Genomic DNA, 18,367 nt, shown 5'->3' on the forward strand with positions numbered 1-18,367 from the left:
CTTTCAGAAAGTTCTAGGTATGATTTAGGGACAAAGCAGGAACGGCCTCAGGTGCCACAGTAAAGAATTTGGACTCTCTCCTGTAGAAAAGGAGAAGCTGTTGAAAGTTCTGGGATGACAAGTGTGAGGGGCACTTAAAGAAGGTTCATCTGTTAGCAGAAAGGACAGAAGTTGGGCGGAAGGGGTGCAGGGCTAGACACAAACACCGGCTCTCTGAATAGAGGGGGTGACTGAAGGCCTTTGTGGCTGACGTCACCTGGATGAGGGGGGAACTAAGAGAACTGAATATAAAATTGGGGGGACAACAAGAGAGGAGGAGAGCCAGAGCAAAAGCAAACAGAGTAGGAGGGACACTGGCAGAGAACATCTTTGGGAGGTCAGGAACAACAGGACTTTGGGGCAGAGGACCTTGGTCAGCAGTGTCCCAAAGTGGGTGTGAACTTCAAAAAGTCTAACTAGTCAAGATTCTATATCTTCCACACCTCACTGTTACAGGAAAGAGGGCACCAAGAACACAAATCAGTTTGCCAAGAATACAAATCAATTTCATTCATTTATTCATACTATAAACATTTATTAAGAATCGCCGAAATATTAGGCACCACGTTAGGAGCTGGGTCTGAGATAGCAGAGCGGAAAGAGTCCCTGCCCTCATGAATTTTCTCTTCTAGCAGAAGACAGAGACAAAAAGACAAGTAAATAAATGAAGTCGTTGCAGGTAAGGATATATCCTAAGAAGGAAATAACCCATTACTGAGATCTGCGAGCGTACAGGGGTTGCCTGACTTTAGGTTAGGTGCCCAGGGATAGCTTTGCCATGGACATGAAATTTGGGCTGAGCCTAGAGGATCACAAAGAGTCCACCATGGCAATAGTTAGGGGAAGTGTGTCACAGGAAGAGGAAGCAGGATGTGCAAAGAAAAGAAGTTGTAAGCTCCAGGAACTGACAGGAGGCCAGGGCGGCTGGAGGGTCATCATCAAGGGAAACAGGTATGAGACAAACCTGGAGATGGAACAGAGAAGAAGCAAATCTTGCAGAACTCAGGGGCAATGGAAAAGTGTTAATTCTTTTCTACAGGCAAGGAGGCCCATTGAAGGATCGAGGCAGGGAAGGGGAGGTAGGTTTTAAAACCACCAAGCAAAAGTTTCACGTTATACATTCAACCCAGTTTCTGATACCTTCCTCATAAACGGGCCTGTCCAAAGTTGTTCAGAATGATGATACCAACACCCTGCAAAGTTTTCAAACTTCCTATTTACTAAAGCAAGACGGGATGGAGAGAAGCAGCACCGGAAGTTTGCCCTCAGACACCTCCAGCGTTCTAAAATTCAGTCCCTACCATTCCCAGAGCGCCCCATTTATGAACATTTTGGGTGGAGTTTGGGAGTTCTCCCACTGTGCTTCAAGAGGATATCCTGCCTGTGCTTCTCATACCTGGGGGCTTGTGTCACTTGGGAGCATGAAAGTGACCCCCAGGAAAATGTGGTAGATAGATTTATTTTTAACTGAGTTACATAATGCAGAGTTATCAGTACACAGAAAAATCTGAGTTTTAATAAAACATATGAAATGCTCTGTCATGAAACTTGAACAATTAAATTGACCTGGCTGACATGAGGATTATTTGCTCCCAGAGCCCCATATCAATGATTTATGACCATAACAGAACATAATTAAAACAAACCAAATTAGCAAGAAGAGCCATGGAGGTTCAGAAAGGAAATTTTCTTTTGATTTAGATTTTAAACAGCAATTGACTCTGACAACCTCATCTCTTTGAAAGTGGAAATACACCCAGGGGATGGAACTGTATGAGACTGACGGGTGCCTTCTGACGGAAGGGCTGAGGGCTTCCAAGGAAAATGCTTAGTAGAAGTATGTGGAAAACAGTCACCCAGGGAGCGAGATGCAGGGGTTTTTGCCATTTTGAAATGGCAGGCGTGATGTGGAGACATGCGGAAAGACAATGAAGAAGCTGTAGAGCTATGAGGTGAGCCAGGATGCCTAAGCATCTGCAGGGGAGGGGACAGCGGACGTTGGTCTATCTGTTTTGCTATGTAACACTGTAACGGTGATGCCAAAGAATCATGTCCCCATGCTTGAAATCACCACACCAACAAGGAGGCATGTTCCAGAATGCTCTTTGAGGCACCACTCTTCTCTTGTAGAAAGAAAGAGCTTAAAAGAAGGCTGGTAAGCCTGAGCCCAGGGACTCCTCTCCCAGCTTGCTGATACACCCAGAGAGAGGCCTGGTCTTGGAGATATCAGCTTCCAGACCCAGACAGGAGGCTGCTGGGCAGAGCCAGGCTGAGCTAGCTGTTCCTGAGCAATTCATCCTGAACTGCTTGGAGCTCAAGGGAAGGGAAGCTGCAGGGAGCTCCTGTGGAGCAGCGTTTGGTTATGCCATAGCCTGAATGACAGTGGCCCTCTACCCTTTTGCCTCCACAGCATGCATACACAATGGCAATCATATACCCAGCACAAGACCCCATGTGGGGTACGCAAGGTGTGGGGCAATTTTCTACACAGGTTGTCCCTCCTCCCCTTCCCTACCCACAGAGAATGCATATCTGAGAGAAAAAGAGTACAGTTCACAGGATGAAAAGGGTATTATTGAATAGACCCTACTTCTTCTTTTCAAGTAAAGCATTTATAAACTTCTGTATCAGACTCTTAGCCAACTCTGAGACCTTCAAGGCCAGGGTGGCTGAGCACAGGACACACAGCGGGCTGCATCTCTGCCCTTCAGCCTTGAACCCTGGAGCAGTGTTCTCATCCTTACGCACCTTTGTGGCTGCCAACTTTCCTAACTCCAGGCCAGAAGGGGGTGAGCGCTTTAAGTTGCAGGACAACACATTCTATGGAGCGAGGGGGACACTTCAGGGGAAAGGTGGGGCAGGACACACACTCCAGCAACAGGACAATTTGCCCCGCACCGGCATGTCTTTTTCCGCTTTCCCTATGGTCCCCCTTTCCCCTCCAGCACTGAGCACCACTCAGGCAGGCTGCTCCAACCGTGTGTCCGTGCAACTGTGACCAGTGACATGTGCAAGTGCACGCTCCACTAAGCACACTTTCTTCTTCACAGGGAGCTCAAGGAAAATGCACACCTAGAGAAGATGCACAATGGAGCCTTCCGGGGGGCCACAGGACCTAGCATCTTGTGAGTACAGCAGTGCTGCCTTCCCTCCCCACCAAGGCCTGCTGAGGGTGTCCAGCCACCCCGTCCCCAGGCTGGTTTGTGGAGATTCAACCTCCATCTGTGAAAGGGCTGCCATTAACCAATAAGGCAAGCTAGGAGGGCTTATATGACACAAACTGTCTCCATTCTAGAGCCAGAAGTCTGAACCTGAGGTGGCACAGTCTCATTCCTCCCGAGGGCTGCAAAGGCGGGCTCTGTTCCAGGCCTCCCTCCTGGCTCCTGGGTGTGCCTTCCAGTTGTGACAGCATAACTCTTGCCTTCACATGGCTCTCTCTGTGTGGATCTGCCTGTCTCTGAACTACCCCCTTTTTATAAGGACGCCAGCCATACTGGATCTAGATCCATCCTAATGACCTCATTTTATCATGATTACCTCTGTGAAAACCTCGTGTCCAAATAAGGTCACATTCTGAGGTACTGAGGGCTGAGGACTTCCACATTTGAATTTGAGAAAGACAATTCAACCTCTAACACCAAGTATGCAGGGCTGCCTCACGCACTGGCAGATGGGTGGGTGACTACCCACCTGGCATCCACTCTGGACATGCAAAGGCCAAAGATCTGACTTGCCTCTGGCATTTGTCTGGACAGAGCTGAGCTGCTATGTCAGGCTCCCTGAGGGTACAAGCCGCAGAACCACTCTACTTCCAACCCCACCACAATTAACTTCTGGCTGTGTCTAGCTCCCAGCTCCCAATCTTATCAACCAACACCCCAACTATCTCTAGTTCCCAGTCCCCACTACTATCAACCCCCACTAACTGTGTCTAGTTGCCAGTCCCCAGAGCTGTCATCCCTTCCTGTCTCTTATTTCCCAGACCCCATTCCTGTCAACCCCCAATTCAGTCTAGTTTCTAACCCCTCTACTGTCAACCCCGAACTGTATCTAGTCCTAGCCCCCACCACTATCAACCCTTGACTTCATCTACTCCCCAGCTCCTCCCAATATCCATTCTGACTCCACTTCTCAATTTCTGCAACCATCAACCCCTGATTCTGTTTACTTCCTAATGTCTACCACTAAAACTCCTCACCTTCTCAACTTCCTAACTTCTGCTGCTCTCAATCCTGACTCACTCTCTACTCTCCATTCAACCTCATGACTTTTGCATCTACTACCTCATGGCTCCTGCCCACTGTTTTCTCTGTTGTGTCTCAGCTTCTGCTCCCCTACGTCATGGATCCTTGTCTGTATGTCTCCTATTCAGAGACATATTCACCAGACTCACAATCATCCAGGTTGGAGAGACTCTGAAGTCTGGCTCTTAGAGCAAGCCAGCTACTGACCCAGCCACGGGACAGCCAGCCGAAGGGAGTTGCCTCTGGGTTAAAGTATATGATGAAGTTAGTGTGGTCCAAGACATCCTTCCTAATAGATTTTGCCTGAAGAGCTGCTTGGTTCCACTTGCTTAAAATGACTGTGAGCAATAAAGATACCTGTACTGTCTTGTCCAGAACAGTCAGACCACACCCAGTCTTATTTCACAAGCAGCTATTCTCATTACACCCTTAGGGAGTAAGAGGTGTCTAGAAGTATTCCTTCCACCCACAACCCAAAAATACATCCCCCACTGGTCTTCCACTGAGACTGAAAATATATTATCAGAGATTTACTCCTTTATAATGAGACATTGCCTTTCCTAGAGTTCTAATTTAAAGTCCTAAATATCCTAATTTAAAATCCTAAACGTTAAAATCCTAAAATAGCCCCCCAACAAAACACATACACACATACACACACACAGAAAAAAAATCCACCTGCAAAGAGTTGTGTGCTCTATCCCTAACATATCCAGGATAACTCCATAAAACAGGATGGGAACACAGGTTATGTCATTCAACAAGGACACAAAAGCAGCAGGAGTCTGAAACCCTTGAGGTAAATTCTGCTGTCTTGACTATTCCACCAATGGCCTACACTAGCCATTGCTCCATGTTGTTAAGTTCATCTGTCTATCAGTCATCTCTTGATCTCCTTCCGTGTGCCAGGCACTAAGCATTGGGACAATTTGCTGAAGGGGACTACACTGCTGGAAAGTTTCATGGGGCATCAGCAGCAACCACTTAGGAGATGGGCAGTATTTTATTAAATTCTCCACTGACTCGTCTTCCTCCTTACTTTGAACTTGTTTGGATTTTTCTTGAACATTGCCTCAAGATTAGAAAAACCAATGAGTTTGGGACCTTGTTTACAAAACTGAAGCTTTCCATACAATTCTGTTTGCTTGGCCAAGTGCTTGCTTGCATTGGACTGATGAATCCAGTTTGCCTTTAGAAAATGTGCTGTCTACCTCCCAGATAGATGACAGCTTATACCTAGAAGGAGTTACACTCAACCTTGAAAGGAATAACAGGGCGCATATGAGGGAAAAAAATACAGTATGGGTTTTTGGTGTGTTTTTTTTTTTTTAATCTAAATCTTAATGAGAGTGACTGAATGGAGAATTAGGGAAAAGATGAGATGGAGAAAAGATTCCTCAGAACCTAGAACAATACTGTTGAGAGGAGGTTTCATCCCATGAATCAAATGTATAAAATATATAAACAAAAAGGCTTACTACATTCTATTTTTCAGGGATATTTCTTCCACCAAATTGCAAGCTTTGCCTAGCTATGGGCTGGAGTCCATCCAGACACTCATTGCCACATCATCCTATTCTCTAAAAAAACTGCCATCAAGGGAAAAATTTGCCAACCTCCTGGATGCCACACTGACTTACTCGAGCCACTGCTGTGCTTTTAGAAATTTGCCAACAAAAGAGTAAGTAAAAAACAAAAGGTAGAGCCTGCCAAGATGTGGCAGAAGCAGATTTCAAAACAGTCAACTAACTGGTCAACAGCTTCCTGCCTCTTCAATGCCTGCTCTAGATCAGCTCCAGAGCCATGGGGTCACTTTCAGAGAGACAAGAAGAAAATGAGCCATCCTGTTTCCTCCTGAAAACTAATTCCAAACAGTTGATTCACCCTGCAGCTATAAGACCTTTATAGCCTATTCTGGGCTAACTGAGTTACAACCTTAAATTAGGCTGTAATTGCCGTTGCAAAATGGAGTACAAAACTAGCATCTTAAAGATTAGCTCTAATCCTTATCAGACAGCATCATTTTTAAAGAAGGAGGGAAGTTGGCTCAAGAGAGTAAATTTTACCTAACATCTTAATCTTTAATAAAAAAAAAAAAAGGACACAAACTCTACAGAAGACTTTTTTTAAAAAACTATTTCTCTCCCAGCGAGAAGATCATCTTTCATTTCAGAACAGAATTCTAGCTCCCTAAGGAGTAGCTTAGTGTCAGAACAAAAAGGACATGAACTCCTGGCTGGTTTGTGTCCAGTGGGAGCATCTTACTGATTCCACTGATACAATACAATCCAGAAAGTAAGGACAGCATGTGCACGATTTCATTCTTTCCTTAAAGATTATTTTTCAGACTTCTTTTTGAGATGCATACAATTACCTTTTTTACATTGCAAACCAGTACACATCACCTAGGTAAAAATACATTTTTACATGTGTATCATGAGATACACACATTTTTCTTGTCCATTTTACTCTATTTTATTTTACGTGTGTTCTGTTTTCAATACTAGTCTTGACGCACTCTTTTGTTTTCATGACACACTAATGGGATACAACTCACAGCTGGGAAAACATTTGCCCTGAAGGGTTATTATGCCGGTTAAGAAGATATTCTCAATTAATTAGATGAGGTGCTCAAAGAGTGATGCTAAGATGCTGCTATCTTTGTTTGGAATCAACCTACTTATAATGAGTCAACCAACAAGTATTATTGTACATCTACTTTGTGCCTTGCAGAGGTGCAGGAAGTGCTATCTGAAGTTTTGAGGTAACCAAGAAGATAAAGCACTCAGAGAGCCATGCACCATTAGCTGAGCTTCAAAGAATGTTAATTGGACACTTACCATTTCCAAACTGTGCAAAAATATGAAGATACAAAGATAACTAAGAGCTCATCCCACCCTCCAAGAATCACAAACAGCTATATGGGGCAGCACACAAGAGACCAATGTTTAAGTACAATACAGCAAAGGTAATGGTAGACCTAAGAACAGAATAGAATGCTCTGGGATCCCTGAAGAAGAGTTTCTAAACAGCAACAGGACTTATGGAAGGCTTCCTAAAGGAGTGACTTCTGCTGAGCTTTAGAGAAGGGGTAAGAGTTGGCTAGGCAAGTGTGGGTAAAACCATGCCAAGAAGACAAAGTAGCTCATGTGAAGGCACAAAGGCAAGAGACAGAAGATGGAAGTCCTTTGGAAAAACTGGAGCAAGGAGCCTTATGGGTACACAGAAAAAACAGGGAGAGGTGGGCTGCGATGGGCTCTGGGTGTCAGGCCTAGTTGTTCAGAGGATGGGGAACCACTGAAGAACTCAAAGCAAAATTACTCGGATTTGCTTTTGTAAAATAACACTGGCACCTCTGGAGGATGGCTTAGAGGTGAGCAAAGCTGGTGAGAGACTAAATTGAAGAACAATACAGACACTGGTTTATGATAAAGCTGATTCTGGACACCTCGACTTTTGAGGCAAAGAGGTCACATCCCTTCTGAAATTACTAGCATGTAAAAACAGTAGTTCAGGGGCTTTTTATTCCAGTAAATGACAAAGACTGCCTCTGGGTAAAAAAAGGAGGACAGGCTTATGCAGGTGTAGGCCAGTATCAAAGTAAGATGGGAATATAGTCACACAGAGGGTGTCTTGCTTGGAATTACAAGCTTTAACTGACTCCCCCTGTCTCCAAAAAGCTTGAAACCTTGGATGCTAGTGAGGCCAGAGAGCCTGAAGCTGGGCCAGGGGAATATTGAAGCAAACTCTGAGCCACTCCTCTGCCCTGCAGGTGCTGGGCCTGGGTAACAAACACAGCTGCCTAGGCAGATGGCCCCAAAGACTTCCTTGGTATCTATGATTAAAATTGCAAAAAAGAGTAGATGGAACCCAATGCTATGAGCTGAGGGCAAAGAACAACCACATTTCCTATTAACTATAGGGTGGTTCACGCATAGTATCTCTAAGTGTCAGACATGGAGCCAGCATCAAACACACACACACACACACACATGCATGCATGCACGCATGCACACATACTTTGATCCAAATTTGAGGACTTATAAGCCTGACCCAAAATAACAAGATGATTAATTTTTGAAAATGGGTCCAGTAGGTCAAATAGTTCCGCTATATTATCCACCTTTATATACAAAGTTTATATACAGAGTTATTTGTATAAGGAATTTATATACAAAGTTATTTGTACAAGGAATTGTCTTGTTAATATTGGAGGAGAATATATAGAAATTTCTAGTCTTAATTGCCTTGTATCTCCTTCCTCCTTGGGAAGGTTGAGTTTCTCACCACCTTTTCTCTTTCCCTCTATTTCTTCATCCAGTTTTCTTTTGTGCCTCCCTTTGGTCTTATCTTAGGAATGTAAGTACAGGTCTCTTTTAATATCTTGAGACTTCTCACCTTTCCATTAGGCTAAACTTCTTGGAACAATGGAGGAGTAGGGAATACCTACACATATTTCTCCACATAAGGAAAAAAGGCAGAAAATTCACATCATAATGTCAAGTCCAGTATCTTCAAATCCTTACAGAACAGATTTCCCAGTTAGGATTCGAAGCCATGAATCCTGAATGGTTATTTGTTCATCAAGAGTAATGTGGTGAGGAGACTGGTAAGGAGCAAACCCTAATATACCACAAAGGTAGTTTTTAATAAGCAGTGAAAAACCCATGATTCAACCTGACGGATTTAAGCTTTTTCATCTCTAAAGCCCACACAAAACATTTAGCATTCAGGAGCATTTTATCTAAGCTGGAAGCACTCTAATGACAATTCTGAAGCCTTTACTCTCTCCCCAGGAAATGTTTCAGTTAGGACAATGGTGCAGAACATGAAATATAATAGGTAAAGAATTTGGATGAACAAAGCATAAATAGACATGATCATGTTTAGTTTAAAGACCAAAAGCTCAACTGCCTTTTTTTTTAAAAAAAAAAAAACCTCTTTTCTTTCAGGCAGAATTTTTCATTTTCCATTTTTGAAAACTTTTCCAAACAATGTGAAAGCACAGCAAGGAGACCAAATAATGAAACCCTGTAAGTATTTGCATGCAAAGAAACTCGGGAAGCCATGTCTCATTCTATGTGCATCTTATTTTCAGTGCCAATGGTTTTCTTCTGATAAAAGTCTTCACCGGGGGTGGGGGTGGGGGGGTGCAAAGCATTTTTTAGTAGATTTAAGATGGGAATTTTTCCTTTGCAAATGGCATCCAGTTGATCAGACATTTCTTTTAACTGGTTAAAAAAAAAAACTCTTTAAAAAATGTATATACATTTTCATTCTACAGTTAAATACTCCTCAGAAATTAAATTTTATTTGCAGTTATCCTGAGGTCACTAAGGGCTTGTTTAAATGACAGCTTCATTTGTAGGAATTTTCACTAGTCAGTGGTCAAAAAGATTAACTGATTGCAGATCAGCTTCTAGAAGTAGCCACTTCCCTTCAAAAAGACTTAGACCACCTTGACCACTATGCTCTGGAGCTTAAAATTATTCAACCTCAATGCTATCACTAACATACACTTCATGGGAGCTCCACTTCTATTCCACGGACTGATTTTTTTTAACATTATTCCTGGCTGCCTTGACATTTCACATACGTTCAAATATAAAAGAGCATGTCTCAAAAGATAATCCCAGTGTCCCTATGCCACATTTACTATGATTTATAAATCTTATTATTCTCCCATGTGTCCTTCAGGCTACAAAACCAGATGCCCTTCTAAGACACCTTGCCATTCTCCATTCTCTGTCTTTTTTTTCTTTTCTCTTGTTTTTTTTTTTTTCCCCATCAATCTGCAAGTTACATAGAAGCAGCAGGGTGGTATGATGGAAGGACCCTGGGTATTGGGGCTTCTCAGAGTTGGACATGAATCCTTGGCAGTAACGTTCTATAACACTGGGTATCCCTGGACAATACTTACCTTTTTTGAGACATTTTTCCTCATCTGTAAGGGGCAGCAGGAATATCATTTGGCTTTCAGAACAATGAGAGTGAAGAGAGTTGTTAAAGAATCTGACAGCATCTGGGATACATTAGAAATATCATACTCTGTATCCTTCTTTTCTCTTTCATTTAGGCTGACCCCAAGTATATTCCAGTATTCCTTTTCCTCATCATTCCTGCTCCTCTTGATATTCTGTCAGTCACCTTCCCTGTAACTCTTTTGTAACCTATGGCTTTTTGCCTCATCAACAGGAAACACTTTTGGCTATTGCCAACAATAGCATCAAGGGGTAGTTTGTGGGGACAGGAGACTTTAGCCAACTCTCAATAATCCTCATCAACCCTGCCACAAGCCTTCCCAAATAAGGCTACAATCTTGAATTTGCTATGCTAACACTGGTTTAAAACAAATCCCCTAATTTCCAGTATCCCCAAAACTACGTGAAATTAGTACATAATCTAGCTAAAAAGAATGTGCTCCCTGTAAAATCCCCTTCCCCTCTTCCCACTACCTTGCTATTCCTAAATCCCTGGAATTTAGAAATTCTACAGCTCACCTACTCTCACCAAAATATCAGTGTCCTTGCTGTTACAGCTGGCCCCATCATTCTCCAACAGTCCCTATCTTTCCACCTGCCTTTGTTCATTGTGGTTGAAGTGGCCTCTCCTTCCTCTGACTCAGTGTTGTAGGCCAATAGTCCATTCATATCCTTCTGTACTAAAGACAACTCCCTGCTGGGTTTTGTCAATAGCATGCTGCTGCCCTCAGGAGCCATCCCAAGACACAAATGTAAGTAGCAGCAGGTCTAAAGACAAATCATGAAGGAGAAAAACTGCTAGACATATGCTCAGTAGGGCAAAAAAAAAAAAAAAAAAGAAAAGGCAAAGGACCAGAGAAGTGAGAGAGGGAACATGTTTGACCTCTTATTGACACAAATTTATTCAAAAGTCATGGCAGAATTTTTAGAAGCTTTGAATTAGTGTTTCTGACATTGTTTTATTAGTAGCAGCTGAAATGGTTTTTTTTTAAGATTATATTTATTAATTTGAGTGAGAGAGAGTGAGCAAGCATGAGCACAGGGTAAAGGCAGAAGGAAAAGGAGAAGCAGACTCCCCGCAGAGCAGGGGGCCACCTGTAGGGCTGGATCCCAGGATTCTGGGATCCTGACCTGAACCAAAGGCAGATGCTTAACTAACTGAACCACCCAAGTGCCCTTGAAGAAAAAGTTTTGTTTTGTTTTTTTAAAGATTTTATTTATTTATTTGACAAACAGAGATCACAAGCAGGCAGAGAGGCAGGCAGAGATAGGGAGGGGGAAGCAGGCTCCCCACTGAGCAGAGAACCCCATGCGGGGCTCCATCCCAGGACCCTGAGGTCATGACCTGAGCCAAAGACAGAGGCTTAACCCACTGAGCCCTCCCAGGTGCCCCTGAAGTAGTTTTGATAAGGGGAAAGGAGCAAGGGAAATTAAGGTAGCAATAGTTGGAAAGTTTCCATCTGGCTTAATAAAGGCTATTATTTCATAGGAATCATCCAGGAAGCTTATTTAAAACACAAATTCCTGGGCTCTGTCCCTCAAGAATTTGATTCAGGGTTTCAAGTAAAACCAGGAACCTGTATTTTAACAAACACCCTGGTGATTATGACAGAAATAGTCCAAGGACTCCACTTTGAAAAGCACTGACTGAGAGCCAGTGAAGTAGAGGAAAGGACCCTGCACTATGAATATGAAGACCTAGCACTGCCACTACAGCCTAGTGCTGGGGGACCTTAGGCTAATCACCCATCTCATTTAATCTTGGATTCCTCATCAGTAAAATGAGGGGTTCAGTGAGATGGTCTTTAAGAAGCTTTTAATGCAAAGAAATAATCTATTTTCTTTAATTGTTCTTTATAACCACCACATCCCTTCAAAGATTATAAAAAAAACAACAACAGGTAATTCTGTTAATGGGCATGAGATGAGGACAAACAAATGTACCTGTATTTAGTAATAAAACAGGGAGGTTCCTCTGCAACCTTCTATGCAGAGCAGCAATCCTTCACAAGTTCCAAAATGGTTTCTAAGAATTTCTAGCACCATTTTGGAATCCCAGATCATAGATTTCTTTTTAATTCCTTTTTTAATCTGTGTTATTTCCCTTCAGTAATTGTATCATTGAAATAAATCCTTTCATCTACTCACCGAATTAGGTTCACACTTCCTTTTTTGGAACATGAGAAGCTAAGTTTTAAGAGCAGAGAAAAATACTCTTTGAATGGGTGAGGAACCCTAAGGTAAAATACGTATTAGTGATGGCTCTGGCAGGAAAATTATGGCCATTTCTCCAGCTCCCAAGATTATATAAGCAGACTGAGCAAAGAGAAAGTTTGTTGAACCTACATGCATCTACTATAGACATTCATTGTCTCTGTACCCTTTCACTTCCTTTCAGAGCCAGGATTACCCTGGTTTACTCATTCCGCAAGCATTGACTGAATGGATACTCTGAGCCAAAACTGTGTTAGGCACCAAGAGTTCAGAAATAAGTAAGACCTAGTAACCCCTGCCTTCAAAGCTATTAAAGAATAGCTTCACAGATTATTAAATCATCACACAACAGCAGTGCGGTTTGATGATTACAGTAGTCCTTAAGTGCAGCCATGGCAGGGAGAAGGGGTGATAAACTCCCTGGAGGTGTAGAATCAAGAAAGGCTTCATAGAGGAGGTTACCTTTAAGGATGAGGACGAACTCACCAGAAAGATGAGGAGAAGAAGGGAAGAAGAAACAGCACATACAAAGACAGAGGAATGAAAGAGTAGATTCTGAGAGCCCTAAGTCATTTCATGTAACTGAAAGGAAAGATGCACAAGGGATCTATAAGAGATAATTGTAAGAATCCCTAACGGGGGGCGCCTGGGTGGCTCAGTGGGTTAAGCCGCTGCCTTCGGCTCAGGTCATGATCTCAGGGTCCTGGGATCAAGTCCCGCATCGGGCTCTCTGCTCAGCAGGGAGCCTGCTTCCCTCTCTCTCTCTCTGCCTGCCTCTCCGTCTACTTGTGATCTCTCTCTGTCAAGTAAATAAATAAAATCTTAAAAAAAAAAAAAAAAAAGAATCCCTAACGGTCACTGAGCACTTAATATGTATCAGGCATTACTCTAAACATTCTATAAGTGTTAACGGAGTTAATCTTTAGCACAGCCCTAATGAGGGAAGTAGGATTCGTAGATCTATTTGGCAAATGAAGAGCTTGAGGCACTGAGATGGTAAGTAACTCTCCCACCCAGATTTACACAGCTTGTAAAGACTGGAACCCAGTCAGTCTGGCTCCGGAACCCATGCTCTCAATTGTGCAGCGCTACTGCTTCTGGAGGAGGAGGTAGAATCCAGATCATTTAGGACTTGGAGGCCATCACAAGGAGTCTGGATTTTATCCCATAGCCAATGAGAACCTAGTAAAAGTTTGAAAAGATTTGTTTTTAAAAGACCATTCCAAAAGGAAGGTACAGATGGACGGGGAGGGGGCTAGAATTGGGGAAGGATATTGGGGGGAAACTAATGTAACTGTCCTGTAAGAGAGGATGAAAACCTGAACTCAATTAGTAGCAGTAGGTTTGGGAGGAAGGGAGAGGCAGAAGTGGGGCTGTTCCTTCACTAGAGATGGAGTTCCTCTTCAATCCACTTTCTGAATTTGACTCATACCCCTAAGGAGCATCTATTGTCCCTATTTCCCCAAGAGAGACGTTTCTCCCCATTGTTCATATCTATATTTATTTTCTGCTAGATTTCTGGTAGTCCATTCCTTCTTTCCACTTCTCAACAGAGCTTTTTGTTTAGTTAGAGACCACTGTGCAAGCTAGTCTACCTGCAGCTGACCACCTTCAGCAGGGAGAACCTTCCAATCTCATTTGTGTTCTACCACAGACACTCGGCTTGATATCAGTTTGGTTGGCAAGTAAATGAAATAAATACCTAAGAAAATGCCAAGAAAGGATTCTTTTAGACATAGCAAGCATTTACTGTTTCTCTAAAATTGTGTCTCTAATACTGTGTCTCTAACTCATCCTCTGTAAACAGCTTCTTTAACTCTTTGCATCTATGACATATATATGTATAAATTGCTTTTCATTCCCTTAAGGAAGTCCTATATCAATTCAGAGTTGTCAGATACAAATAAACCTAAGAATGAGGCTGTTGTGGCTTTGTTTCCTTTTGTTTCATAGGGTTTAAAAAACACTAAGGAGGATTCTTCCCTTTCTTTAATATACATTATCAAAGAATATCTCTTGAGTTTACATTGAGACAAAATATTCTTCTTACAGTTATTCTGCCATCTTTGCTGAGAGTGAACTGAGTGACTGGGATTATGACTATGGTTTCTGCTCACCCAAGACACTCCGATGTGCTCCTGAACCAGATGCTTTTAATCCCTGTGAAGATATTATGGGCTATGACTTCCTTAGGGTCCTGATTTGGCTGATTAATATCCTGGCCATCATGGGAAATGTGACTGTTCTCTTTGTACTCCTGACTAGTCGCTATAAACTGACAGTGCCCCGTTTTCTCATGTGCAATCTATCTTTTGCAGATTTTTGCATGGGGTTCTATCTGCTGCTCATTGCCTCAGCTGATTCCCAAACCAAAGGCCAGTATTATAACCATGCCATAGACTGGCAGACCGGGAGTGGGTGTAGTGCAGCTGGCTTTTTCACTGTATTTTCAAGTGAGCTTTCTGTCTACACCCTCACAGTTATCACACTAGAAAGATGGCACACCATCACCTATGCTCTTCAGCTGGACCAAAAGCTACGTTTAAGACATGCCATACCGATCATGCTTGGAGGATGGCTCTTTTCTACTCTAATTGCCACATTGCCCCTTGTGGGTGTCAGCAATTACATGAAGGTCAGCATTTGCCTCCCCATGGATGTGGAAACCACTCTCTCACAAGTCTACATATTAACCATTCTGATACTCAATGTGGTGGCCTTCACCATCATCTGTGCTTGCTACATTAAAATTTATTTTGCAGTTCAAAATCCAGAGCTGATGGCTACCAACAAAGATACAAAGATTGCCAAGAAAATGGCAGTCCTCATCTTCACTGATTTCACTTGCATGGCACCAATCTCTTTTTTTGCCATCTCAGCTGCCTTCAAAGTGCCTCTTATCACAGTAACCAACTCTAAAGTTTTACTGGTTCTTTTTTATCCTGTCAATTCTTGTGCCAACCCATTTCTGTATGCAATTTTCACAAAGGCATTCCAAAGGGATTTCTTTCTGTTGCTGAGCAAATTTGGCTGCTGTAAAGGTCGGGTTGAACTATATAGAAGGAAGGATTTTGTGGCTTATACCTCCAACTGCAAAAATGGCTTCACTGGATCAATTAAGCCTTCTCAGTCCACCCTGAAGTTGTCTCCATTGCAGTGTCAATATACAACCGTCCCAGACAAGACTTGCTAATAAAGAGTGCTAACTGTTTTATCAGTAACCAAATTATCGTGTAGTGCTTAAAAATGTAAAAACTGATCTGTACTAGTAATTTTAACAAAGAGTTGGTTTCAGGAAATTATTTATTCTTAGGCACACTGGGAAAAAAAGAGATAATCTACTTAACTCAAAGTGTTGTCCACGATTGCCAGTGTAAAAATTATTTGTCATTGGTACATGATGACATAAAATACAGATGTTGAGAGTGTTCAGAAACATTTCTAGCAATTTTGACAGAGTAACTTAATGTCTTTGGAATCTAAAATTTTTTAAATGAGGTGGTATTTTACGTATCTTTTGGTATTTTTTTCATTTCATCTTTGTAGTGATTTTTATTGCATTTTATAAAAATATTAGTCTATAACAGATTTGAAATTTAAAATAACTGGTCCTTTTCCTCAGAGAGCTGGAAAACACCCTCCAGGAATGCACTGTCCAATCTGGTAGCCACTAGCCATATGCAGCTAAGTAAAAATTTAAATTAAAATTAAAATGTAGTTCTCCCATAAAACTTCTAGAAGAAAATACAGGCTGTAATTTATTTGACATCAGCCTTAGCAACATTTTTCTTTCTAGATAGTCTCCTCAGGCAAGGAAGGCAAAAGCAAAAGTAAACTATTGGGACTGTATCAAAATAAAAAGATTTTGCACAGCTAAGGAAACTATCAACAAAACAAAAAGGCAACCAACCTGGTAAACAGGAAAAGATCTATGCAAATGACATATCTGATAAGGCATTAATATCCAAATATACATAAAGAACTCATACAACTCAACACCAAAAAATCAAATAATCTGAATTTAAAATGGGCAAAGATGGGGCTGTTCCTTCTCTAGAGATGGAGTCCTTCTTCGATCCACTCTCAGAATAGACATTTTTTCAAAGAAGACCTACAAATGGCCAACGGACACGTGAAAAGATATTCAACATCACTCATCATCAGGAAAATGCAAATGAAAACCACAGTGAGATACCCACCTTATGCCTGAGAGAATGGCAGGACTCAAAAAGACAAAAAATAACAAGTCTTGATAAGGATGTATAGAAAAGGGAACACTTATGCAGTGTTGGTGGGAATGGAAATTAGCGCAGTCACTATGGAAAACAGTATGGAGTTTCCTCAAAAAAATCAAAATAGAAATATTATACAACCCAATAATTCCACTTCTGGCTATTTATCCAGTATGACCCGTATGCATTACTTACAAGAGCCAAGATATGGGAAGCAACCCCTCCATAGACAGAGGAATGGATAAAGAAGATTTGGAAAATATATACACATACACACACACACACACACACACACACACAGAAACACCACTCATCCATAAAAGAAAAGTGAAATCTTGCCATTCATGAATGGATGGACCTAGAGGGTGTAAGTGAAATAAGTCAGACAAAGAAAGAAGTACTATATGATTTCACTTACATGTAGAACCTAAACACCAAAACAAACAAAAGAAACCTCCTCATAAATATAAAGTACAAATTGGTTGTTGCCAGAGGGGAGAAGAGTGGGAGGACAAACAAAACAGGTAAAGAGGAGTAAAAGGTACAAATTTCCAGTTATAAAATAAATATGTCACAGGGATGAAAAGTACAACATAGAGAATATAGTCAATAATATTGTAATAACTTTGTATGGTGACAGATGGTAACTACACTCATTGTGGTAAGCATTTTGCAATACACATAATTGTCAATCACTGTTTTATGCTTGAAACTAATATAGTATTATAGGGTCAACTATACTTCAATTATAAATTTAAAATTCTTTAAAAATATTAAAATACTCTGTATGATACTACAATGGTAGATACATATACTTATCCAAATCCAAAGAATGTACACCAAGAGTGAGCTCTTACATAAACTACAGACTCTGAGGGGTCAATGTAGGTTCATCAGTCATAGTGTATATGCCACCCTGGTAGGGGATATTGATAATGGGGGAGGCTGTGTCTGGTGTGGCAGGGGGAGCAGGCATATGGGAAATCTCTGTACCTTCCACTTAATCTTGCTGTGAACCTTAAACCAGTTTGACAGTCTATTAAAATTAAAAATTTTGAAAGCAAAAAAAATTAGTAATTAAAAACTAAAGCAAGTTGCAGACATCAGTATTCACCAGCCCTAAACACTTCTAGCATGCTTTTCACTAACCAAGGCTCCATATCTTACATTTGATGTAAGACTTACATGGACAAGTAAAATGGACAAATACTAAGCACACCATTTTAGTAAGTTTTGAGAAATGCATACATCCATGGGACCCCAAACCTCTATGAAGACACAGAACACTATCACTCTCAGGAAATTCCCTCGTGCCCCTTCCTAGTTAACCCCTCACTCCCACTTGCCAAAGGTAACAATGGTTCTGATTTTTTCCCCCATGGATTAGTTTTGCCTGTTCTAGAGCTTCATATAAATAGAATCATACAGTATATACTCTTGTGTAAGGCTTCTCTGATTGAACACAATGTTTTTTCTATTCATCCAGGCTGTTGCCTGTGTCATTGTTGTAGTTCATTCCATTTCATTGCTGAGTTGTAGAACTCTAACACTCTTTTCCATTCTCCTACTGATGGATGTCTGGGCTGTTTCCAGTTTTTAGCTCTCCTTTGACATTTTATTAAATAAATGTATAGTCACAACTAGACTATGTATTTAA

General features: G+C 41.6%; 1 protein-coding gene across 3 annotated transcripts in view; it reads left to right on the plus strand.

The window, feature by feature from the left end:
- Positions 1–18,367, plus strand: part of LHCGR (luteinizing hormone/choriogonadotropin receptor) — a 137,426-nt gene that overhangs the window by 36,864 nt on the left and 82,195 nt on the right. The window contains exons 8-11 of one of the 3 annotated variants that reach the window (XM_047744478.1): positions 3,090–3,164; positions 5,779–5,964; positions 9,236–9,316; positions 14,531–15,684. In XM_047744478.1, the coding sequence (XP_047600434.1) occupies positions 3,090–3,164; positions 5,779–5,964; positions 9,236–9,316; positions 14,531–15,671 (1,483 nt within the window). In that variant the 3' untranslated portion in view covers positions 15,672–15,684. Of the gene's footprint in view, positions 1–3,089; positions 3,165–5,778; positions 5,965–9,235; positions 9,317–14,530; positions 15,685–18,367 lie in introns of those variants that run through there. The other 2 variants (XM_047744480.1, XM_047744479.1) reach the window with 2 other exon arrangements.

Source organism: Lutra lutra, chromosome 9 (genome assembly GCF_902655055.1).
Source record: "Lutra lutra chromosome 9, mLutLut1.2, whole genome shotgun sequence".
Classification (NCBI taxonomy): domain Eukaryota; kingdom Metazoa; phylum Chordata; class Mammalia; order Carnivora; family Mustelidae; genus Lutra; species Lutra lutra.